The 25790-nt window shown below is 41.5% G+C and overlaps 3 protein-coding genes across 6 annotated transcripts; 2 read left to right on the forward strand and 1 right to left on the reverse strand.

Moving 5' to 3' along the window:
- The first annotated feature begins 554 nt into the window (after nucleotides 1-554).
- On the forward strand, nucleotides 555-16728 carry pik3ca (phosphatidylinositol-4,5-bisphosphate 3-kinase, catalytic subunit alpha). 3 transcript variants are annotated; one of them, XM_024003629.2, is made up of 21 exons: nucleotides 555-949; nucleotides 1730-1846; nucleotides 2830-3229; nucleotides 3330-3539; nucleotides 3784-4034; nucleotides 4154-4399; nucleotides 4599-4684; nucleotides 4859-4964; nucleotides 9629-9781; nucleotides 9880-10014; nucleotides 10148-10272; nucleotides 10359-10440; nucleotides 10577-10741; nucleotides 10865-10968; nucleotides 11079-11250; nucleotides 11471-11577; nucleotides 11970-12091; nucleotides 12232-12481; nucleotides 12590-12707; nucleotides 12809-12960; nucleotides 13329-16728. In XM_024003629.2, the coding sequence occupies exons 3-21, from the start codon at nucleotides 2878-2880 to the stop codon at nucleotides 13597-13599; spliced, it is 3207 nt and encodes a 1068-aa protein (XP_023859397.1). In that variant the 5' UTR covers nucleotides 555-949; nucleotides 1730-1846; nucleotides 2830-2877; the 3' UTR covers nucleotides 13600-16728. The 3 variants fall into 3 exon arrangements, with proteins under 3 accessions (XP_023859397.1, XP_070303703.1, XP_070303704.1); XM_070447602.1 differs by lacking the exon at nucleotides 555-949 and adding an exon at nucleotides 1486-1529; XM_070447603.1 differs by lacking the exons at nucleotides 555-949; nucleotides 1730-1846; nucleotides 2830-3229 and having other exon boundaries at nucleotides 3347-3539; nucleotides 3879-4034.
- A 51-nt stretch (nucleotides 16729-16779) lies between these two features.
- Nucleotides 16780-19634, reverse strand: LOC111975376 (kininogen). Its single transcript, XM_024003632.2, has 7 exons — nucleotides 19279-19634; nucleotides 19014-19130; nucleotides 18817-18895; nucleotides 18434-18606; nucleotides 17759-17869; nucleotides 17446-17544; nucleotides 16780-17297 (listed from the first exon to the last, which is right to left on the reverse strand). Exons 1-7 carry the CDS (start codon nucleotides 19486-19488, stop codon nucleotides 16965-16967), a joined length of 1122 nt encoding a protein of 373 aa, XP_023859400.1. The 5' UTR covers nucleotides 19489-19634; the 3' UTR covers nucleotides 16780-16964.
- A 1000-nt stretch (nucleotides 19635-20634) lies between these two features.
- Nucleotides 20635-23988, forward strand: LOC111975756 (lysosome-associated membrane glycoprotein 3). Of its 2 annotated transcripts, none has more exons than XM_024004322.2 (6): nucleotides 20635-20675; nucleotides 20771-20944; nucleotides 21299-21522; nucleotides 22239-22293; nucleotides 22413-22586; nucleotides 23503-23988. In XM_024004322.2, the coding sequence occupies exons 2-6, from the start codon at nucleotides 20875-20877 to the stop codon at nucleotides 23643-23645; spliced, it is 666 nt and encodes a 221-aa protein (XP_023860090.1). In that variant the 5' UTR covers nucleotides 20635-20675; nucleotides 20771-20874; the 3' UTR covers nucleotides 23646-23988. The 2 variants fall into 2 exon arrangements, with proteins under 2 accessions (XP_023860090.1, XP_023860089.1); XM_024004321.2 differs by lacking the exon at nucleotides 20635-20675 and adding an exon at nucleotides 21800-21925 and having other exon boundaries at nucleotides 20764-20944.
- Nucleotides 23989-25790: the final 1802 nt, after the last annotated feature.

Below are 25790 nucleotides of genomic sequence, written 5' to 3' on the forward strand. Positions count from 1 at the left end.
ATCCACGGTCAAGCTATCCGCGTCCGAATTAGCATGCGCCACTACACTACATTTACCGATCTGATATCACACGGAACTCATTGGATCTGGAAGATATATTTGAATTACGTTTTGGTGTCATTGGCATGCCATACTGACAATGCTTTATACTCAGTATAACGGTAGTATGGGCCTTGGTCTTCAATAATCCACAAAGATTGTGAACTCGACTAGTCTAGCCTATTTGATGTGTCCATTTCGCCATTCATGGAGTAGCAGGCGCACAGATTCAGTCGCGGCTAGCTTGATCATTCAATTCCGAGAGTCGGGTAGCTTGACCGCATGGTTTATTGCAATGGCTCATCGTCATAATATCTATACAGTTGAACACTTACAAGTGGCAAAATGCTATCAAAACCAAATGTTCATGCAATAAAACATATATTTTTAAATAACTAACATAGATAATTTTATTAGCTATTTTCTATATTATGGTTTGAGGTTGTAGCCTACTCTCGTCAAACTCATCAAAACTCGCGAGACAGCTACTCCTGTAAACCAATTTGCTACCAAAATCCCCTAGTGCATGATCGTTGCAGCTGGTAACAAATGTAAATGTTTTACTGACTGGCCGTTATATAATTAAAGCTAATACATTTGAGCAAAACATGATTGGTAGGCTCCATGCGTGTGTATCTTATTTTTGATGATGCAATTTCATTGCAACCGATAGCTATGGTAAAATTGTAGACTGTTTAAAAATAAAACACAAAATTCATCATGGTTGCTATAGCGAAATCTGCTGTCAAAATCGTAGGTAGCCTAAAGCCTGGCGCTGCATGATCGAATGGGCACAGCTTGCGCCGCTGAACACCCACTGGAACACCCGCTGGAACCAAGCATGAGAAGGTGTTGGAAGCTAGCTAGCGCGAGCTGTTAGCCAACGAGGTCATATCGTAGACATGTCTTGGTAAGCGTTCTCGCATTTAACTAATAATAGCTACATTCTTAGTAAAATAGCTAGATATATTTAGATTTAAATGAAAAATGGCTGACCATAACCAGACCGACAGGAGCCTAGTTAATGTTAGCTAACGTTATGTTGTTGGTTAGTTAATATCAAAACAGATTATGATTTGGAACGTCAGCAAATGTCTCTTGTGAATGCCAACTAACGTTAGCTAGAAGCTAGCTATAACGTTACCTAACGAGTGTTTCTTATGTCAATTCTTTACATTTTTATATTAGTTATATCTATMACTAAAAATAATAGACGTTTTACAATCGGAGACAATGTGGACACTGGACTTAGAATTTAACTAACGTTATTTCTATATGATCTAGCTAGTTATATGGTTAATAGTCATACTGTAATTACAGTCGTGATTATAACTACTATACCAATCACAGTATCTAGCTAGCTAACAAAAATGAAATGATGGAAGCTAACTAACTATAGATTGCTGCACAGCTTTAAGTAACGGTATGCTATAAATTGATTTGTTACAGAAGAATAACAGTCTCATCATGGACCTAACACCAGGGTAGACGTTAGTGAAATTTGCTACATGAATGATTGAAGCGTTATTTATCTCCCCTTTGGCTACACACACCCACCCACCCACTCCTTGCTGCATGGTTTTCTTGCTCGAGCTAGTTACATTTGTTGAGAGGTTGTATCACAGAGTTTGGTTTACTGTTGAGCTTTTTGTGATAACGAGTCTCATGCTTCCTCTCTCTCTGTCTTCAGAGAATGGCACTGTGCTGAGAGGTACCTACCAATCAGCAGAAAACAACACTGGAGATCAGATGATCTGAAACATGAAGGGTGAGGGTTTTAACACAAGTTAAGACCATCTCTTTTAAGGTAGGAAGCAACATTGATTTGTCAATTTGTCWATCAAATATTCATATTTATTCCCCCTTTGTTAATGAGTCCACATTAGGTAGATAAAGTGTGGTACTGAGTTTCTATATGTTCCGTCTATTTTCTCAGCCATACATGTTTCTGTATTCAAATAAACTAGGTTTAGTGTTTCCTTTCTCCACATCCTGTTTGAAGAAGCTTCCTCATTTGCCTTACATCCTGATGACAAGACTGGATGCCTTTCATATTGAACAGACCATGACTGTTTTCCTAGTTGTTATTGTTAGCTGCATGTTTACTGACATTAATGATGTTAGACAGTGATAGCAGAAAAAGTTAAGTGCCTTGTATAGCATAGGGCTACATGTTGTTGCACTCTCAGGGAAAGGGGAAACTCTGGTATTTGGTCACAAATGTCGTTGGCTCTCGCTGTATGTGGAGGAGAAATAACTTGACTCCCGGAGACAGAAGCACTTCTGTCTGTCATGTGACTGACTGAGTAGGCTAGATCATCATGGACATAGAAATAGAAATAAACATGATTTATCATCACAGTTATGATAACATAGGCTAGTTTGTCATTAGGTGTAGTGTTTTGATGGGTCAGTTTCCACGGGTGAATCGTGGCTAGTTCTTATTCTGTCCAGTAGGGGTGAGAGGGCAGGAGGGTCTTAGGGTGGCAGGTAGACTAGTGGTTAGAGTGTTGGGCCAGTAAGCTAAAGGTCTCAAGTTCAAATCCCTGAGCTGACAAGGTGTCTTGGGGAGAGTGGGATATGCAAAAATAAATAAATAATTACTATTCACATGTCTATTAATACACACTTGTACATGTGTGAAATAGGACAAATTTAAGCGCCCACCAAATTATTATTAATTATTATTAACTCTACAGTCACACGACAGCAAGAGGTGGGACTGGATATAGTCTACTGTATGTTTGTTTTCATATAATTCTAATGCACTGTTACTCTTTTCCACTTCAGGAGATAAGGAACTATTTTCTATTAACTTTGTGTGTGAGGACTACAGAAATGCCTCCTAGGCCTTCTTCTGGTGAATTATGGGGCATCCATTTGATGCCCCCCCGGATCTTTGTGGACTGCTTGTTGCCAAACGGGATGATCCTGACCCTCGAGTGCCTCCGTGAGGCTACGCTCATCACCATCAAACATGAAGTGTTCAAGGAGGCCAGGAAGTACCCCCTGCATCACCTACTACAGGAGGAGACCTCTTACATATTTGTCAGTGTTACGCAGGAGGCAGAGCGAGAGGAGTTCTACGATGAAACTAGGAGACTATGTGATCTCAGGCTCTTTCAGCCTTTTCTGAAGGTCATCGAACCGGTTGGTAACCGAGAGGAGAAAATTCTGAACAGAGAAATTGGTAAGACTTAATTACTACCCTACTCTTTGTAGAGTAACAACATGCTTACATTTTTCTTCCAAAACATACAGTATCAGTAAGTGAGTTTCTTTTGTTTTAGGATTCGCAATTGGTATGCCTGTTTGCGAGTTTGACTTAGTAAAGGACCCTGAGGTGCAGGACTTCAGGAGGAATATTCTTAACGTCTGTAAGGATTCAGTAGAACTCCGAGACGCCAATGGACCCCATAGTCGGGCTTTATATGTCTACCCTCCCAATGTTGAATCGACACAAGAACTTCCAAAGCACATCCATGGCAAACTGGACAAAGGTAGGCATTGTTGTATTAATTAAAATCAAGCAATGTAATGTCAAGATGCTGCAAGATGCCTAAGGCACATTTAGTGGGTGTCAAACAACAACCTTTTCTACTTTGTCAACACATAGGCTGACACTTTAATAAGCAACAAACAAAATGATCCTAATTCCTTTTCATGATAATCTATTTCAAGTTTGTTCTCAGCCTGTGTGGAGTAATGTTCTGATTATTCTCTTTTCTGTGGCTTATTTTATAGGTCAAATCATTGTAGTGATCTGGGTGATTGTCTCACCCAACAATGACAAGCAGAAATACACCCTGAAGATCAACCATGATTGTGTGCCAGAACAGGTGATAGCTGAGGCCATCAGGAAGAAGACCAGGAGCATGCTGTTGTCCCCTGAACAACTCAAGATGTGTGTGCAGGAGTACCAGGGCAAGTACATCCTCAAGGTGTGCGGCTGTGACGAGTACCTCCTGGAGAAATTCCCCCTGAGTCAATATAAGGTTTGTTGGGCCCTAGTGTGCATGTAACCAATGCATACACATTGAAGCCTAACATTAGTTCTGACTCAGGTCTATATTGCTTAATCATGTATCTTAATCCTATTCCTTTTCCCTTTCAGTATGTGAGGAGTTGCATCATGCTTGGCAGGATGCCCAACCTCATGCTGATGGCGAAGGATAGCCTTTATTCTCAGTTACCCATGGACAACTTCACCATGCCCTCGTACGCCCGGCGCATCTCCACCGCCACCCCGTACATGAACGGAGAGTCCTCCACCAAGTCTCTGTGGACCATCAACGGAACCCTGCGGATACGAGTGCTCTGTGCCACATATGTCAATGTGAACATTCGGGATATAGATAAGGTACTTCAATGGTTATTGTTTTAGATAAACTTTTTCACATTGATTTTCTGTTTCTATGCTTGGCTAGCCCTCAACTCCTCTTATAGCKACTTTTCAGTAATTCATTTTCTGTAAGACTCCTTGGCGTGAATGTCTGTCATGCTGCTACTGCTGGTYGTTTTCAGGGGTTTTTGGTGTCTTCTTCCTGTTGTCCATGTAGATTTATGTGCGAACCGGCATCTACCATGGAGGGGAGCAGATGTGTGACAATGTGAACACGCAGCGTGTGCCATGCTCTAATCCCAGGTATTACAGACACACAACACACATGGTGTCACAGACAGTATCTCGCTCATCAAAATACATCATATTGTTACTATTTATCCCATGGTAATGGGGGAGGAGGGTGTGTATTGATCTGTGATATTAACACTTGTAATGGGTTCAGGGTGATTCACTGTGGCTGTGCTTGTCTCCCAGGTGGAACGAGTGGCTGACCTACGACATGTACATTCCCGACATCCCCCGGGCGGCCCGCCTCTGTCTCTCCATCTGCTCTGTGAAAGGCAGGAAAGGGGCGAAGGAGGTAAGCACTCAATTTAATCGGACACCCCAGACCTTTAATGATATAAATTATACACACTGGCTAGAACAGTGTTCAAAGGTCTTACCTGAATTGCCTGAGGTGTCCTCTGTGGATGTTGAATTACTTATCGACTTGTGGCATGGAGAGATCGTGGCTGTGTAACGTAGGTATGAAGACTGTAACCGACACCTGGGCTGAGTGATGTCACCTAAAGGTCGGGGAGATGGGTTTTCGTGCCCATGATGAATTAGAGATAAATGCCTCTAAAGGCTGTCCTTTGTGAGCAACCTACTGTACAGCTTGAAGCCAATTAACTGAACTAAAACAAAGTCTGTTTCCTTGCCTACTAATCTTTTCAATTCAATTCAGTATGACTTTTAATCCCCAAGGGGCAATTAGGATGTTTGTGTTAGTTACACAAGTACCCCATATAAAATTCCCTCAAGCCTGTATTCAAATCAAAATCAAATCAAGTTTATTTTATATAGCCCTTCGTACATCAGCTAATATCTCGAAGTGCTGTACAGAAACCCAGCCTAAAACCCCAAACAGCAAGCAATGCAGGTGTAGAAGCACGGTGGCTAGGAAAAACTCCCTAGAAAGGCCAAAACCTAGGAAGAAACCTAGAGAGGAACCAGGCTATGAGGGGTGGCCAGTCCTCTTCTGGCTGTGCCGGGTGGAGATTATAAAAGAACATGGCCAAGATGTTCAAAATGTTCATAAGTGACAAGCATGGTCAAATAATAATCAGGAATAAATGTCAGTTGGCTTTTCATAGCCGATCATTAAGAGTTGAAAACAGCAGGTCTGGGACAGGTAAGGGTTCCATAACGCAGGCAGAAAGTTGAAACTGGAATAGCAGCAAGGCCAGGTGGACTGGGGACAGCAGGAGTCATCATGCCCGTAGTCCTGACATATGGTCCTAGGGCTCAGGTCCTCCGAGAGAGAAAAAGAAAGAGAGAAGGAGAGAATTAGAGAAGAGCATACTTAAATTCACACAGGACTGGATAAGACAGGAGAAGTACTCCAGATATAACCAACTGACCCTAGCCCCGACACATAAACTACTGCCAGCATAAATACTGGAGCTGAAACAGGAGGGGTCAGGAGACACTGTGCCCCACAGGCAAACAGGAAGGATATAACCCCACCCACTTTGCCAAAGCACAGCCCCGCACCACTAGAGGGATATCTTCAACCACCAACTTACAATCCTGAGACAAGGCCGAGTATAGCCACAAAGAATCTCCACCACAGCACAAACAAGGGGGGCGCCAACCCAGACAGGAAGATCACGTCAGTAACTCAACCCACTCAAGTGACGCACCCCTCCTAGGGACGGCATGAAAGAGACCAGTAAGCCAGTGACTCAGCCCTGTAATAGGGTTAGAGCAGAGAATCCCAGTGGAGAGAGGGGAAACGGCCAGGAGAGACAGCAAGGGCGGTTCGTTGCTCCAGAGCTTTCCGTTCACCTTCACACTCCTGGGCCAGACTACTCAATCATATGACCTACTGAAGAGATAAGTCTTCAGTAAAGACTTAAAGGTTGAGACCGTCTGGGTCTCTCACATGGGTAGGCAGACCGTTCATAAAAATGGAGATCTATAGGAGAAAGCCTGCCTCCAGCTGTTTGCTTAGAAATTCTAGGGACAATTAGGAGGCCTGCGTCTTGTGACCGTAGCGTACGTGTAGGTATGTACGGCAGGACCAACTCGGAAAGATAGGTAGGAGCAAGCCCATGTAACGCTTTATAGGTTAACAGTAAAACCTTGAAATCAGCCTTGCCTTAACAGGAAGCCAGTGTAGGGAAGCTAGCACTGGAGTAATATGATCAAATTTCTTGGTTCTAGTCAGGATTCTAGCAGCCGTATTTAGCACTAACTGAAGTTTATTTAGTGCTTATCCGGGTAGCCGGAAAGTAGAGCATTGCAAGTAGTCTAACCTAGAAGTAACAATGCATGGATTAATTTTTCTGCATCATTTTTGGACAGAAAATTTCTGGTTTTTGCAATGTACGTAGATGGAAAAAGCTGTCTTGAAACAGTCTTAATATCTTCGTCAAAGAGAGATCAGGTCAAGAGTAACGCCGAGGTCCTTCACAGTTTTATTTGCGAGACTTTACAACCATCAAGATTAATTGTCAGATTTAACAGAAGATTCTTTGTTTCTTGGACCTAGAACAAGCATCTCTTTTTATCCGAGTTTAAAAGTAGAACGTTTTCAGCCATCCACTTCCTTATGTCTGAACACAGGCTTCTAGCGAGGGCAATTTTGGGCTTCACCATGTTTCATTGAAATGTACAGCTGTGTGTCATCCGCATCAGCAGTGAAAGTTAACTTTATGTTTCCGATGACATCCCCAAGAGGTAAATATATAGTGAAAAACAATTGGTCCTAAAACAGAACCTTGAGGACACCGAAATGTAAAGTTGATTTGTCAGAGGAAAACCATTACAGAGACAAACTGATATCTTTCCGACAGATAAGATCTAACCCAGGCAGACATTGTCCGTGTAGACCAATTTGGGTTTCCAGTCTCTCCAAAAAATGTGGTGATGATGGTGTCAAAGCAGCACATAAGGTCTAGTAGCATGAGGACAGATGCAGATCCTCGGTCTGACGCCATTAAAAGGTATTTACCACCTTCACAAGTGCAGTCTCAGTGCTATGATGGGGTCTAAAACCAGACTGAAGCATTTCGTATACATTGTTTGTCTTCAGAAGCAGTGAGTTGCAGGCAACAGCTTTTTCTAAAATTTTTGAGAGGAATGGAAGATTCGATATATCCGATAGTTTTTTAAATATTTTCCGGGTCAAGGTTTGGCTTTTTCAAGAGAGGCTTTATTACTGCCACTTTTGTGAGTTTGGTACACATCCGGTGGATAGAGAGCCGTTTATTATGTTCACATAGGAGGGCCAAGCACATGAAGCAGCTCTTTCAGTAGTTTAGTTGGAATAGGATCCAGAATCAGCTTGAAGGTTTAGAGGCATGATTATTTTCATCATTGTGTCAAGAGAATAGTATATAAAACACTTAAGTGTCTCTCTCCGATCCCAGGCTCTGGCAGAGCTGTGCAGATCCAGGACAGATAGCCCTGGAGAATACGCAGATTTAAAGAGGAGTCGTAATTTCTTTCTAATGATCATGATCTTTTCCTCAAAGAAGTTCATGAATTTATTACTGCTGAAGTGAAAGCCCCTCTCTTGGGAATGCTGCTTTTAGTTAGCTTTGCAACAGTATCAAAAATAATTTTGGATTGTTCTTATTTTCCTCAATTAAGTTGGAAAAGTAGGATGATCGAGCAGCAGTGAGGGCTCTTCGATACTGCACGGTACTGTCTTTCAGCTAGGTCGGAAGACTTCCAGTTTGGTGTGGCGCCATTTCCGTTCCAATTTTCTGGAAGCTTGCTTCAGAGCTCGGGTATTTTCTGTATACCAGGGAGCTAGTTTCTTATGACAAATGTTTTTCGTTTTTAGGGGTGCAACTGCATCTAGGGTATTGCGCAAGGTTAAATTGAGTTCCTCAGTTAGGTGGTTAACTGATTTTTGTCCTCTGACGTCCTTGGGTAGGCAGAAGGAGTCTGGAAGGGCATCAAGGAATTTTTGTGTTGTCTGAGAATTTATTGCACGACTTTTGATGCTCCTTGGTTGGGGTCTGAGCAGATTATTTGTTGCGATTGCAAACGTAATAAAARGGTGGTCCGATAGTCCATGATTATGAGGAAAAACATTAAGATCCACAACATTTATTCCATGGGACAAAACTAGGTCCAGAGTATGACTGTGGCAGTGAGTAGGTCCAGAGACATGTTGGACAAAACCCACTGAYTCYATGATGGCTCCGAAAGCCTTTTGGAGTGGGTCTGTGGACTTRTCCATYTGAATATTAAAATCACCKAAAATTAGAATATMATCTGCTATGACTACAAGGTCCGATAGGAATTCAGGGAACTCAGTGAGGAACGCTGTATATGGCCCAGGAGGCCTGTAAACAGTAGCTATAAAAAGTGATTGAGTAGGCTGCATAGATTTCATGACTAGAAGCTCAAAAGACGAAAACGTCTTCTTTTTTTTTTTTGTAAATTGAAATTTGCTATCGTAAATGTTAGCAACACCTCCGCCTTTGCGGGATGCACGGGGGATATGGTCACTAGTGTAACCAGGAGGTGAGGCCTCATTTAACACAGTAAATTCATCAGGCTTAAGCCATGTTTCAGTCAGGCCAATCACATCAAGATTATGATCAGTGATTAGTTCATTGACTATAACTGCCTTTGAAGTGAGGGATCTAACATTAAGTAYCCCTATTTTGAGATGTGAGGTATCACGATCTCTTTCAATAATGGCAGGAATGGAGGAGGTCTTTATCCTAYTGAGATTGCTAAGGMGAACACCGCCATGTTTAGTTTTGCCCAACCTAGGTRGAGGCACAGACACAGTCTCAATGGGGATGGCTGAGCTGACTACACTGACTATCCTAGTGGCAGACTCCACTAAGCTGGCAGGTTGGCTAACAGCCTGCTGCCTGACCTGCACCCTATTTCATTGTGGAGCTAGAGGAGTTAGAGCCCTGTCTATGTATTCACTGTTGTCTGTGGAAGGATGGCCATTCACAATTTGTGTAAATAACCAATGCCACCCTTTGGCTGTGATCCTCTACTCAGGAGCACTGTCCACTGGCGTGGGGGAACGTCAACCTGTTTGACTACACTCACACCCTGGTCTCTGGTAAAATGGCTCTGAACCTGTGGCCTGTACCCCACGGCCTGGAGGACCTACTCAACCCCATCGGAGTCACAGGCTCCAACCCCAACAAGGTAAACATGTTAGTTAGCATGTTAACATGACCAGTCTGTGTTTCTGTGGTCCTTATCATCAGGGTTTACAGTATAATGCCTCTCCTCCACACACACAGGAAACTCCTTGTCTAGAGCTGGAGTTTGACTACTTCAGCAGTCCTGTCAAGTTCCCAGACATGACCACCGTGGAGGGACATGCTAACTGGACCATATCCAGGGAGCTAGGTTTCAACTACTGCCAGTCAGGCCAGGTAATGGCATACATGGATATATATACAGTTGTAACTCAAATCATTACAAACCATTTATTAAGACGGTCTAAGGTTTCCTTGCTAAATAATGACTCCATATATGGTTGTTGGTGTGACGTCTGATCCCCTGCAGAGTAACAGAGTGGCGCGAGACCATGCCTTAACGGACAGTGATAACGAGCAGCTGAGACAGGTGTGCAACCGAGACCCCCTGTCTGAGATCACAGAGCAGGAGAAGGACTTCCTCTGGAGGCACAGGTACAGTCATAACTAGCTCTGTCACCATCATACTTAAACTTCTAGAGGCCTTGACTAACATGTCTACTGTCTCTCTTACTCATCAGGCACTACTGTGTAAATATACCTGAAATCCTGCCCAAGATCCTGCTGGCTGTGAAGTGGAACTCCAGAGATGAAGTAGCACAGGTGACATATTTTTTTTTTTAATTACTGAGACATTTTTTTCAAGAGAGCATTTTCTGAAACTCTTGTGGGAATTGTATCATTTTCTGCTGCAGCACTGCTGCAGTGGTGACGTGACTGTTGTTTTTCTTGCTCTTAGATGTATTGCCTTCTGAAGGATTGGCCAGCAATAAAACCAGAGCAAGCCATGGAGCTGCTGGATTGTAACTATCCAGACCCAATGATCCGTGACTTTGCTGTTCGGTGCCTTGAGAAGTACTTGACCGACGATAAACTCTCTCAGTACCTCATTCAGTTGGTCCAGGTAGGATTTATTTGGCTTTGGTGTCCAGAAAGTGACTTCCTCTCACATTTCTTTGATTGTTTGGACTGTTGTCAAATATAAAATGTCATAATTTACTGGCTCATCTCCATACACTCTTGTCAGGTTCTGAAATATGAGCAGTACCTTGATAACCCACTGGTACGATTTCTACTGAAAAAGGCCTTGACTAACCAAAGGATAGGACACTTCTTTTTCTGGCACTTAAAGTGAGTGATTTCGAGTTACTTTACAGAGTAAATTACATTATTTTCACAGAGTTGACTGACTGCAAATGCTTTTTAACTCATCCTCTTTCGCTGTCCACTATGTGCGCTAGGTCCGAGATGCACAATAAGACGGTGAGTCAGCGGTTCGGCCTGCTGCTGGAGTCCTACTGCCGGGCGTGTGGCATGTACCTGAAGCACCTGAGCAGACAAGTGGAGGCCATGGAGAAACTCATCAACCTCACCGACATTCTCAAACAGGAGAAGAAGGACGAGACTCAGAAAGTAACCCAGCATTCCCTCTCTCTCCAATACACCCATGCTTATTGTCCAACATGATGATCTGTTAGAGAATCTCTGCTGTTTCAGCTTACTGTTCCACGTTTCTGTTTGTCTTACGAAACTGACATCAGTGGCTTCGTTTACCTAATGTAGAGAGAACTAGGCTTCACATTTCTATTGGAGGCTTTATCTTCATTACAGCCTGCTCTGTGTGGTCCTGCAGGTGCAGATGAAGTTTCTGGTGGAGCAGATGAGGAGGCCAGACTACATGGACGCCCTGCAGAATTTCACCTCCCCCCTCAACCCTGCACACCAGCTGGGAAACATACGGTGGGCACGCRACATTGGAACTCCTATACCTTACTCACCCAATGCCTGAACATGGACACTATTGAAACTGTAGATGGGACACTCTGTTTGCAAAGGCCAGCAATCGCTCTTTAGTGTCCCTAGTGGTAATTTTACATTAATTTGACCTAAGAGAGAGGAGGTAGAGAGAATGTAAGCATTCTATTTCCCCATCATAACGTTCTGCTCATGCATGAACATGTGAAATGTTATTGTAAACCGATTGTCAACTAATGTGCTCAGCCACTGGGCCCCTCAGTGCAGACCATTTGCATTCTAACACAGTTCATGCAATTGATCAATGAAACTAATGTAGCTTGCCCCTTGTGATGACTCCCATTGTTGGCATGTATTCCTCATGGTAAAATGCCCAGGCTTGAGGAGTGCAGAATCATGTCATCTGCCAAAAGACCACTGTGGCTCAACTGGGAAAACCCTGACATCATGTCCGAGCTCCTCTTTCAGAACAATGAGATCATATTCAAAAACGGAGACGGTGAGTCTGAGTCGAGTTTTATAATCATACTGCGTTCTAAACAATAGCTTTACCTTGTAAAGTTCTACTTGATTAGTTTGGACAGATGGAATGTATTTAAATCCTGCCATGGACCACTGAATATGACATGTTTGTTTCAGACCTGCGACAGGACATGCTAACACTTCAGATCATCAGAATCATGGAGAACATTTGGCAGAACCAGGGTCTAGACCTCAGGATGTTGCCGTACGGCTGCATGTCTTTAGGTGACTGTGTGGGGCTGATCGAGGTGGTGCGGAGCTCTCACACCATCATGCAGATCCAGTGTAAAGGTGGCTTGAAGGGGGCGCTACAGTTCAACAGCTCAACACTACACCAGTGGCTCAAAGACAAGAACAAGGGAGAGATGTGAGTAAACTGTATATGTTGTGTGGGCACTTTCCTCCACTATTTCTTTGGTTTGAAAAATGTATACCATAGTGTCTCACGGCTCAGATTTGACGTAACTGTCTGTAGGTATGACCTTGCCGTTGACTTGTTTACGCGATCCTGTGCTGGGTATTGCGTGGCGACCTTCATCCTAGGCATCGGTGACAGACACAACAGTAACATAATGGTGAAGGATGATGGGCAGGTAGGACCTGAGTTATCAACAAGATATTGTTATGATACATATTTTTTGCAAATGCTATGTGTTATCTTATCTTTCATATGCTAATCTGGGATGTTTTGCAGCTTTTTCACATAGATTTTGGCCATTTTCTGGATCACAAGAAAAAGAAATTTGGCTACAAGCGAGAGCGAGTTCCGTTTGTCCTAACTCAAGACTTCTTGATTGTGATCAGCAAAGGGACCCAGGAGTGCACGAAGACCAGAGAGTTTGAGAGGTAGCCATCTTCGTTTTCCCTTGTGTGAAAGGACACATCTGTGGATGTCTGTCTAGTGTTGAATGTAAAGGCTGTGGAGTTGGCAGACAGCTGGTGTCTACACAGTAGACAGCTATTATATAACAATGTGTGCTCTGTCTCCCTGGGTGTTTGATAGGCTACTGTCTGCCAATTTTCCAGACCCTCTCCCATACTTCTGCTTTAACAAATGTACTGCTAAATCGATCATGTCCAGCCGAGACTATATATTTCAATGGCCAAATGTATGCTTTCAAAGGCTTATTTTGAGGCTATAGAAAATTGAGGGAACAATGGGAATGGTATATACTGATTCTTATGCATTTTCCCTTTCTCCTATTCGGTCTCAGATTTCAGGAGATGTGCTATAAGGCCTACTTGGCCATTCGTCAGCATGCCAACCTCTTCATCAACCTGTTCTCCATGATGCTGGGCTCCGGGATGCCCGAGCTGCAGTCCTTCGATGACATTGCCTACATCCGTAAAACCCTGGCCCTGGACAAGACTGAGCAGGAGGCCCTGGACTACTTCATGAAGCAAATGAACGACGCCCACCATGGCGGCTGGACCACCAAGATGGACTGGATTTTCCACACCATCCGCCAGCACGCGCTTAACTAAGTCCAGGCAGGACATCCACCAGCCCTGCCCGGCCAGACACACCAGCCAGCTGTGAGTGGAACATCCAAACCTCATGAACTAATGGGTGATGCTCGACTATCCTATCGAGCACTTAACAATCCAGAGTGATTTTCGTTTTTTTTTACTGTTTTGGTTTTCCCTGCAGAAACTTACCAACTAACTCGCCTTGTCTAAAATGGTAGGTTTTTTTGCCTYTAATATTTTTTTAACCTTTTGTGTGTGCTTTTCTCTTAGAATATAAATCTTCTCTCTTCGAATATAAATCTTCTCTCTTCGAATATAAATCTTCTCTCGTTCCTTTCCTTTTTGTAAAAGAGAAGAGTTTGCCGTCCCCTTTACAGGGTCACGTGTATAGATGTCTTCCTGTAACGTAAATGCCTTTTGAATATGCACGGAACATCCAAGAAAAAAACGTTATGAATTGAGTCATTTTTAGATGTGCAGCCTACTCCACCTGTTGTAGAAAAGAAAAGAAAAATGAAAGAAAAAAGATAACCCCCTGAAAGGTAGCACCTTGAAGTGTTACATTGTGGCCAATAGTTCTACTGGCTGGTCATTTCTGGCACTACAGTTTTTAAATCCATTGTCATACTCCTTCCTTTGGCATCATATTTAGCAGTAACAGCAGGTTATATATACAGTATATTTTTAGACACCTATACATGTATACCTCTACATGTTTATACACACACACACTGTGGGCCCAGCCTGTGATACTATGATAAAGTACAGCAGTACAGAAAGTAATGAATGCACTGTCAAGAAAACCTTGCAGTTTAAAAATGAAGCCTTAATGTAGTTGACGTACAATGAACAAGGGCTGGATTTCTCCCTCTTGTGTCTTGGAGGTAATGGTAAAATACCTCTGTTGCTCAGTGAGACGTCATCATAATGAATGTTGAGAAGTGCATTAAGCTAGACAGATATAGTCACCTCATGTAACTGATGCTTTCATCATGCATGTCAGTAGTGCAGTTGGATTGTGAACTATACGAATGTTAGTGCTATGTGTTGGCATGGGGAGAATCAGCAGTACAGTATGTGAACATAAGACTATTTGTACACGTTGGAAAGTGGATGAAGTCTGATCAGTAAGGCTGTCCCAAGGCAACTAGTCAGTGTTGTTTGTGTGGGCACCCCTCCCTCTCTCTGTGTGGAGTGGACCCCTCTGTTTATTCTTTATTATGATGCGCCCCTTGTTTACTATTGTGTTCTTGGAGTAAACCTTTTGATAATAGTTGGACCTAGGCAACTCTGAATAGGAGCTGTGGGAAAGGTTTCCATTCCATAATGGCTTCTCAAAGTCCAAACCCCTTTCAAATGAAGGACATTCGTTTTGGGGTAAAAACCCTGTATTCTCAAGCGTAACTCTGTGATATATGCTGTTGAGAAATAAGGTGGCATTTAAAGAAGTGTCTCTTTATGGCAGATTTTCCCCAACCAGAACAGATTTCTCAGAAACTGATCAAGAAAATATACGCACTTTTGTTTTCCCTTCTCTAATATTTTTTGTTGATTCAATGAAAGCCAAAGTTAAGTCTCTAATGTTGTGTGAATCGCTCAATGGTTATCTGCATTACCATAGAAAGACTAACGCATGCATATATTTGCCTATATGTATCAGTTATGTTATGAGGAAAAGGGCATGTAGTGAACAAGTGTTGTGACCAGAGGTTATAGGATTTTGGTGTTTAGATTGTAAACTGTGCTTTAAACCACCAGAAAAAAATGAGGGACACTTGCGCCTGCTTAGTATTTCAGAATTCTTACTCTCAAATACAACAATTAATATTTCTAATACCCTAGAGGTAATATACTTGACATGGCTTCAGACTGCATTATAAATGCCTATGTTTGCAAATGTTGTCTCAAAAGTAGACCTTTCCTCCTAAAGATATAGCCTGGGAATGAGGTTCTCAAAAGTATACTATTGTGGTGGTATTCCAGACTTCATATGCATTCATGATATGGGAGTAGTCTTGTTTTGAAAACATGTTGTTCCCTTATGCAGTAAACCAATCAACTGGTATAGAGATGGACAGTTGCTGATGCAGGTGGATTTTGCACTTTTTTAACACCTTTGGTCCTACAGTAGTTTGAGTGCAGGTCTTTTTTAAGCATAAGCAATAGTATCCCTTTCTATCTGAGATTTGTCAGATGCATTAGACGCTTATAGTAGTCACCAGCCTTTTGTTAGCTCTTCAAATGCCATTAATTGCATGGTTGTATTAACTTGTGTGTGTGTGCATTAATATGGGTCTGTACAGGTTATAGATTTTCTTGGGCTGGACCCATTTAAAAGCCCATTCATAATGTCAATGTAATACAGTGAGTGTGGTAAATGCTTTGTAAACCTTTTCCACTTGCTGAACAGCACCAGGGAAGATATTGTGATGCTGTACTTGAAACATCATTTGTTAGAAAAGAGAACTTTTCATATTTCAGCTTCAAAAGTTTTACTTGAAATGTAATTGTTCTGAACCATGTTTGTATGTTGAAAACAAAGCTGTCATAGCCATTTGGTATATAGCACTGAGGGTTAGCACAGGCAAATCCATACCGATTGTGAATGTTAACATTTGGTCATCTTACAAGTCTCTCTACAGTTGGAGATTCTAAAATACGTGTTGACTTGGGCCATACGATGATGTAAAAGGAAATAACCAATTTAATGTGTAAATGATGTAAACAATTTGTTATTTAAGAAAAGGTTCAAGTGTCATCTTTTGTTTTACTGAAACATCTGGAGTGGGTAAATCTCTTCATTTAATACAGGTTTATAGACATATTGAATTGTATTTTTCATATTTTGTCATTACTATCAACAAAGCTACTATGATTGTATTATTACACAGCCATCCTGCATGAGTTTGTTAAAATAATATACTTTTATTTATTCTGCTAAGCAGCTATAAAGAAAGTTTGGTACTAGGAACAACTAATAATAATCCAACCTCTAACCCATGACATACTGTACCTGCATTATCAAATACAGTATTCTTTGTTTCTGTTTGCTTCTAAGTTAAATACTTACATTGTATCCAGACTGACTACAATTATTTGTGTTACGTGACAATGTACAAATAAACTTCTCAGTTACAGTAAGTACTTGCTTTTGTGGATAGTATGTTGCTTTACAGAATAACACAGCACCCAGCACAATTTCATACATTTAGTTATTTATTTTTAGTATCAAATTGCCAAACAGTTAAGATGTACTTTGACAAATTTGAGGAAATGCAAAAGTAAGATTGAACTGCATTGTCAAAAAGAGAATAAAATGATTATTTTWATTTCAAATCAGCAGGTGTGCTTATGATACAAATGCATTATACAGCATTCACTTATTTTTTCTGCAGCAAGTCTAAATCAGTGAAGCACCCCTCTACCGCTGGCGGGGGTGTTGTGCTTTTCTCCTGTGCAGGGCTGGGGATTGTTGGAGGGACAAACTGCTTCCAGGGCTTGGAGGGGCAGTGGAAAGGGATCTCGGCAGTAGTGGTGGGGGGCATGGCTGGCTCTGGGTCTCTGCTAGCCGTGGTGACAGCAGTCAGGCTGAGCTCCTGAGACTCCTCTAAAGACTCCTCTTTGGCTGAAGCAGTTGAGGCTGGAGTTGCTTCAGCAAAATTGTTGAAGTTCCTCAAGGGAGACCATCCAGGAGGCCTTCTTCTAAAGACTTCCTGTGAATGGAAAAATGTTCCTTGTCAAAATCCTTCATTTAGCACAAATTTCCAAAATATATAGCTACACATCACTACCCTATTAATGTATCAGATTTTCCGAGCATCATTAATATGCTATAGTAGTATAGTTTGCAGAATGTCTCACAAAATTCTGAAGGGGACCTGGTGCACATTCCACATTTGCTTCTGCAGTCTCATGTCTCCAAGGTGCCACATCTACTGTAGAATTGCAGTGAGCAAGTTCCTAGAGAGATGGCACACAGGATGGCAGGGACAAGCATTCATGATACATCACATTACAATGAAATGTTATGATACCACATTGAATGGTATGGTTTTTTTCCCTCCAAAAAGTATAACTATTTAATTTCCTTAATCCTTCTGTATTACAACAGCAGAATCATATTATATATACTGTAGCCTATTCAAAAAATACTATGAGCTCCATTGTGGTTTACCACATCTTCAGCATCTGGATGACATTCATCGTTCAGCTCTTTGTGGTCCGCTTTGGAGCAATTGCTTTTCCTCATATCGAACATCAGTCTATACCTGAATCCAGCAACCACCTAAGAGGAGCATGTGAAAGAAGTTATTCAAAGACATTAGTTTGAGCCGCCCTCCCCCCAGTGGATTCTGGAATGACACTCCTAACGCAAATAAGTACAGTACAGTCCAAGGGTCACACCCATAGTGGTAAATATAACCACACCCACTAATTCCAGAGCCAAGGAGATGATTTGGAATATTTCCATTGGAAGGGATGAGCAAAGACACTTAACTTAAATTATATTTTTTCAAAAGTAGATAACTTTAAAATATTTGTGTTGGTAACTGTTGTAGGGCCTAACACCCCTGATCACCCCTGGTTCACACTTTAGGGCTTGAACTGTACCGTACTGGCTCTGATCTTCTCTTTTCACATGGTCATTTCCAGTATGGTTCCAGCAGCTATCGTAGATGCGTAACCAGATCAGCCCTGGCCTAGTTCAGCTCAGTTTGGCCCTACAGTGTGAATCAGATTTGAATTGAACTAGYTATTTAGAGTCCTGCTAAACTTTCCCCCAGGTGGCATAGTCAACTAGCCTTTGTAGCTAGCTAATAACTCAGATTGAGATTTGAAACYGATTTACCTGTCTCGTAGCAAAACCAACACTGTTCAGGACGAAGTGATGGCTGGAGTCAGAATCTGCATTGAACCTGGTGATGGAGTATGTCACAGGAGCCTTTAGGTCCTCACTGTCCACATCAATCTCCCTAGGACACCCCAGACATGTGGAGCGTACAGCAACAACAGGGGCCTCCACTGGAGAACAGAGAGGGTTGTCAGTATAGAAATTCATTTTAACCACACATTTTTTMGGTGATTCTAGTCTAAATCAACAAATATAAATATTCCACTACATGAGTCAATCTTTGGTTGACATTTGTCTGGTTGTCTGGAAAAACTCTAAGTATAAATAGACTTGTATGTGGTCTTTGGCTTGGTCTACTTTGTGTGAAGTGAAAAACTAACCAACTGGGTCACAGAAAACTGCCAGGACCTCTTTATCTGTCTCTGACATGTGGACCGTTGCATTACAAGGGCTTGGCACCTGATAAATAAACAGAACAAGTTTTTTTTAAATCAGATTGCATAGAGATGTCATCTAATAACAATGCACCCCCCCCCCCCCCAGTAAAATTATTAAAATGTATTAAAATGTAAGTTACCTGGTTCCCAGTTGGGAGGTAGTCACAGTCTCTCCAGACTTTGTTTCCCCCTGCTGGACAGTCAGTGACCCTGCCATTGAATTCAACAAAGTACTGAGTGCCTGAGTCACTCTGAGCCTACAAGAGAGGAACGCAATAAATACTGTGACTCTGTGTAATAATGTTCGTATTTTCTTTTCATCAACARAATCAACTCAAGATGTATACAAAAAGGACTGGATAAATAACTAAATATAAATAACAATGTTCTCAATATGTRACCTACCGTTGAGGCCTCCAGAATCTGGTAGAGTGCTAGTTGATTTCCATAAGGAAGCTTCTCATTATACTTGACAAGGGCCAAGTCCACAGCTGCCTCMACGTCTTTGTCATCACAGAACACAAGGACCTGCTCTGGCTCAAGCTCCTGCCCCTGTCCTAGAGCCCAAAGCTGGAGAGAGATCACCAGCACACATAGCCTCACTCCCAGCTTCATAACAAAGACATGTATGTCCCAGGTCCGGAGAGAAGGAAATGTGAGACCAGATCTCGTTCCTTACTGGACTCCTACCTCTGAAATYATTGACTGTAGTCTATTCGCCTACACAGACCTGTTCAAATAAAATGAGACAGTGCACAATCAGAAAGGCATCCAGGCAGTCCCAGTGACAACAGAGTAAATGTTTACTTATCTGCTGTCACCACCATGCCTGCATTCTTTGAAAAATCAATATCTGTCTCTGAGTTYTGGAGAGTTTATGGCATGCAAGAAAAATTATGGACATGTTTAAAAACATATTATCCTCCTACAGTCACTTGTTGTGACACCATTTTTTTTGTTTACCCATCTAAAAAGATCTATCAAGGAGTCAAGTGCCTGAGGAGGGTTTATTGTCCTGTCTCCTCTATAATTTATGGAATAAAACCTTGAACGTCTCTGTGAATGTGCTGTAAATGTGCTGGTCAAATGAAACATCACAAATTAATTACCTGTAATAAATAGCCACTTCATGCCATAAAATGACTTTATCAAAACTTTTTGATCTAACGAAAACAAATGTTTTATCTCTAAAGTYAACATACATATTACTTTAGTATTAGTGTGTGTCAGAAGGTAATACAATAGTAGAAGTCCATGTTATTAATATGTAAATGGAAGGCAATAGGACAACCTCTCTCCCATTATAAAGTACTTGGATGGGTAAACATGACCCTTTCCAAAAATGCTTGTCAGTTTGTCAATCCAAAATGAATCCTGACTTGCATTGACACATTGCTGCAGTAGTGTGTATTTTAGGAGATACTTTGTCCCTCTCTACCTTTGACCCTAAATGCATCCCATGCCTGCTAACAGTTTGATTTCCCCAGCAGCACAGCCATTCCCAGAATCCAACCACAGCTCCGGTGCAATAAACATGAACCAATCATAGAATCAATGTATAAAGGCATCATGGTCCAGGTATGATACAAATACAATCTTTGATAAACCAATAGAAAAACATTTTCCTCATATTTTCAATTTAGAGGCTAAAGCCTGCAACTCCTAATTAATTCAAACAAGTAATTGTCATAGAAACTGCTCAATCAACATGTCCTTTGAACCAACCTACTTTAACGCTATCTTTTTAGATAAAGAGTTGAGAAGACACAAATAACAAGATATCTGACCTGCAACAGCACAAGGTAAAGTTAGTCACATCATATAGGGTATATCAGCCATTTAAAGATAGCTCATAAATAATTTAAAAAGAAAACCCTCTTTGCCCCTCCCCTTGAAGGCACTCATCACTTAAACAAGGCGTTTTGGTCGTCTGGAGATGAATTCACCACATCACACCTCATACATTTGGTCACAARACAAATACTCAACTGAACACAGAAGATGACAGACAAACTCAGAAACAACATGCATCGTGAAACAATACTTTTTCTACTGGTTGCGATCATAATTGGTYAGTTGCATGCACCTCTATCTAATAATGTCTAATAATGTCTAATCTATTCGGTGGTAGTGGTAGTCTGATATAAGTTGATACTGCAGGCCATTTGAATCTGAATTTGATTCTGAGATCATGTTAAAAAAGAGTGGAAGTGTACTCTTAAAAAGTCTAAATCATTGCAGGTAAAACTGCATGACATTTTACAGACATTATCATGGCTACTTCAACACTTTTTTACAATTATTTATTTAATTMTATTGTAAAAATAAGATGAACCTAAGGGGGATCTGTAATTGTGCATGTGAATGTTGCCCTGGGTTTATGATTTCTGTAAACGGTTTCACTTCACACTACACCGCTTCACAGGAAACAGCCTTATGACTGCTGCATTGGACCAGACGATCATCACCACAGATGAGTCTGGCCTAAACAACCCTGAGCCCACCGAGCAATCAAGCCTACCAGAGAAGCCTGTTCTTCAGCCCAAAGAGACCGTTCCTGTCACCGGAAACTATGTGCTGAATGACACCGCAGGCAAGCCATGCATCAAGGTCTCCATGGGAGGGGTGTACATAGTTATTGTGAAGACGGTAGGGACAGTCACTTTCTCAGCACTTTTTGTTTGTGTTTCAGCACTTCTTTATCAGGGGTGAGACATCATGTGGTTTGTCACCTAAGTCGTGAAAAAACAACGAAGGCCATTCTCATACACATTACTATGTTTGGTCATGAGTTCGACCATACAATCATTATGATACTATACTAAATCTATAACAAGAATTAAGTTATCACTTGTTCCTACATCATCACTTGTTTGCTATTGCTTTTGTCCTTTTCCAATCCAATGGTATGTTCATCCTTTTTCAGAAAGCTTTCTATTTCAACTTAGACCCTTCCACCACCCTCGRTTCGGGTAGATGTGGTCAAAAAGAGGCAGTTCTTTMCTTGGCTATTGTAGGAAAGGGAGGCTATCTGGAGCTCACCTTTGAAAAGGTACAAATTCAGAAACTTCCATCTTCTCATGCCACACATGATGTCTAACGCATATGACCACATCACCTTATAACTGGAAAAGTTTTTTCTTTTCCTCTCCGACTCTGAGATGATAACTAAGAATAATCACAGGTTGACCACAACTRTTCCATGTAACGATCAGAAGCAGAGCAATACATTAAATCTATATATGGCTCTGAGCAGAAGCAAATTCATTCAAATGCATTTGCATGATGWTTTGCATGTTTGGCTTTTAATAAAAACAATGATTTATTTATTTAATGCACATCATTAACTATTTTTCCTCCCACAGGAAGGGAACATATCCTATGTGTCAAAGGTCAAAGCTAATTTGGCACCAAGCAAAGGTGAGTTGACCAACATGATCTCACAAGTAGACACATGATTTGAAAAAAATGSATGGATATTTTTWAACTGATTTTTCATTGTTAGAAAAACAAGGCTGAGCATATTCTTTCACCATTAGGAAATAAAAACTATCCTGGGGTGATAGAACATGAAAAGCTGTTCCCAACTGCCGCTGACCACAGCCTCAAGTGTAATTCTCAGACCGAGTTTCATCTGGCTGAAAACCTTCYAGTGAAGCTTGGGCCTCTTCAGTTCCAAGCCTTCAAACTCACCAATGGGAAGTTTGGAGAGGGTATGTCGATTTTTACATTTTGCAGACCTTTTCGTTCATGATTTACGAAAGCCTTCTGTTTATTATTTTTCTGTAAGGTTATATATGGTATAATGCTCTTTTAAATGTAATATTATAAAGGTAATGTTTTGCCCTTTCGGCCCCTCAAAAACAATTATCCAAGTGTTAAGATCCAGATGAAATATTATTATTTAAAAAAATATTGTACAATGTAACAGAATCAGTCAAAACAAAATCAATACTGCGTTTACATTTTTACATTACATTTACTTTACAAACAAAGTTAAAAAAAACTTGCAAACAAAGTTAACCACATCCTGGGGTCATTATGAAGTTCTGGCTCTAATACCGCTGATGTCATTTTGCTGATATATATTTTTTAAATGATCTAGGTAGGGAAAACTCCATAACATATGCAGTAAATCTCCTGTATTTATCTTACCTCTAAGACATGTGTCAGTTATCTTATTATCAAGTAAATGCAMTCTATGTGGAGTAAAATATGTGTTGTTCAATATATTGAATTGCATCTGTCTATGTTTGGTTGCCATCAAGAAGCTCTGAAAGGTTTCAGCAGGTCATCCTAGTCTACTGGGTCATAGTTACAGCCTAGGTCTCTTTCTGTCTCATTTGTATGTTAGGTTATTATAAGTAGGTCAATTATTATTCCGTGTATTATACATCAGTGAGATCAGACCTCAAGTTGACCAAGTACTATGAATACGATTTTTGAGTAGTGATTCCTTTGGAGTATTAGGGAAATGGTATTTTGTATTTTCTTTTAACCAGTATTTAAGAAGCTAGTTTCAGGAAGCTCATGCTGGTCTTTGAGTTGTTGAAATTTCAGGATCTTTTCCCCCTTTCAAGTTCCATAAACAAAATATATATATGTTTTGTCCCCCCTATGGCATTTCAGAGGTTGAGTGCTGGGCTGACTTCAACAAGAGGATCTTCCCCATCATTATTGGTGCCACGGTTGTGGGACTCCTCCTGATTGCTGTCCTGACCTTCCTGATCATCTGGAAKAGCCGTAGACAAGCTGGCTATGACAGGATCTGAGAAGAATTCATGCAAACATAACATGAATGCTTTTTATAGACATGTTTTGTATTTCCTAGATGCTTTTTAGTATTTTTATCCATGACTCAATATTAACATTTTTATTGTTGTTTTTTAATATTTAATTCTGTTTGCAAAGAAAATAMAAATAATATTATTACAGTAAAAAATATATGAATGTGGTTAATACTTCTAGGAAAGCACTCTGTAAGTTTACAATCATAATCAGCCAATATGGTCAGCAAATTGAATCATGATGCATGCTAATTATATTTTTTGGGGGAAATTATATTTTGTTTAAAGAGTGCCCATATTCCCTTATTAAAAGTGTGGCTTTATCCAGCACGATTGAAATTCATTATTTTCAAGTTCACATATAAGTATAGATTTCTTGCATGCCTTATTATTAAAAAAGCACTGTCCAAAAATAGCTAATTCTGTAACAGTAGCGTAGCCAGAAATTRGTTGGAGGGTGGGCCTGCAAAAAATAATCATAATTTTATTTAAAAAATAAGCAAACTTCCTCTAATTCTACACATTTTGCCATGGGGCAAAGAGAAAATATTGCCGTTTAAAGCTGATTTACTGCAATTCTACAAATGTTGCCATGGGGCAGAGAGGAAAATGTGCAGTTTTATAGCCAATCTCTTGCTATTCTACACATTTTGCAATGAGGTCGAGATGAACATTTAGCATTTTTTAAGCTAATTAAAGCTCAAATATACTGACTGTGATAAAGGCACTGGATTATGAGCTAAATTGTTTGCTAAATGAACAAATGAAGTAGGCAGTGGCATGGTGCATATGTAACCGATGTGAAATGGCTAGCTAGTTAGCGGTGGTGCGTGCTAATAGCGTTTCAATCGGGTGACGTCACTCGCTCTGAGACCTGAAGTAGTTGTTCCCCTTGCTCTGCAAGAGCTGCGGCTTTTGTGGCCCGATGGGTAAGGATGCTTCGTGGGTGTCAGTTGTTGATGTGTGCAGAGGGTCCCTGGTTTGAGCCCAGGTAGGGGCGAGGAGAGGGACGGAAGCTATACTGTTACACATATAGCCATAGAAGCACAGTGACATACAGTATGCCTCAATGCACACGCATATGTCACTGATTGGGTGGGCCTGGCTCCCCAGTGGGTGGGCCTGGGCCAACCAAGCCCACCCCTACCTACGTGGCTGTTCTGCAAGATGGTGGAAATTATGTCTGGAACCTCTCAAAAAATGTACCTCCAAAGTGTCAACACTGTGACCTCTCTTTATTGGATGACCACGCCCGAAGATTAGCTATTATATTGTAACGATAGAGGAAGCCAAGTCTAGATTTAACTTTAGCCTGCGGCGTTGATACCCTCACCASCCTCACCCAGGTGGTGAGGGTAGGAAACAACATCTCCACCCTGCTGATCCTCAACACTGGGGCCCCACAAGGGTGCGTTCTCAGCCCTCTCCTGTACTCCTTGTTCACCCATGACTGCGTGGCCATGCACGCCTCCAACTCAATCATCACGTTTGCAGACGACACTACAGTGGTAGGCTTGATTACCAACAATGACGAGACGGCCTACAGGGAGGAGGTGAGGGCCCTCGGAGTGTGGTGTCAGGAAAATAATCTCACACTCAACGTCAACAAAACAAAAGAGATGATCGTGGACTTCAGGAAACAYTAGAGGGAGCACTCCCCTACCCACATCAACGGGACAGCAGTGGAGAAGGTGGAAAGTTTTAAGTTCCTCGGCGTACACATCACGGACAAACTGAAATGGTCCACCCACACAGACAGCATGGTGAAGAAGGCACAGCAGCGCCTCTTCAACCTTAGGAGGCAGAAMAAATTCTGCTTGTCACCAAAAGCACTCACAAACTTTTACAGATGCACAATCGAGAGCATCCTGTCGGGCTGTATCACCGCCTGGTATGGCAACTGCTCCACCCACAACCGTAAGGCTTCTCCAGAGAGTAGTGAGGTCTGCACAACGCATCAACGGGGGCAAACTACCTGCCCTCCAGGACACCTACACCACCCAATGTCACAGGAAGGCCAAAAAGATCATCAAGGACAACAACTACCCAAGCCACTGCCTGTTCACCCCGCTATCATCCAGAAGGCGAAGTCAGTACAGGTGCATCAAAGCTGGGACCGAGAGACTGAAA

The sequence above is a fragment of the Salvelinus sp. IW2-2015 genome, linkage group LG16, assembly GCF_002910315.2.
Source record: "Salvelinus sp. IW2-2015 linkage group LG16, ASM291031v2, whole genome shotgun sequence".
In the NCBI taxonomy this organism is placed as follows: Eukaryota; Metazoa; Chordata; class Actinopteri; order Salmoniformes; family Salmonidae; genus Salvelinus; species Salvelinus sp. IW2-2015.

Bases quoted from the DNA above. Each gene is read 5' to 3' on its own strand.
- pik3ca (XM_024003629.2), top strand. From the start codon at position 2,878: ATGCCTCCTAGGCCTTCTTCTGGTGAATTATGGGGCATCCATTTGATG. The intron at 3,540-3,783 runs GTAGGCATTGTT...CTTATTTTATAG, and splicing joins CCATGGCAAACTGGACAAAG to GTCAAATCATTGTAGTGATC. The intron at 10,273-10,358 runs GTACAGTCATAA...CTTACTCATCAG, and splicing joins GACTTCCTCTGGAGGCACAG to GCACTACTGTGTAAATATAC.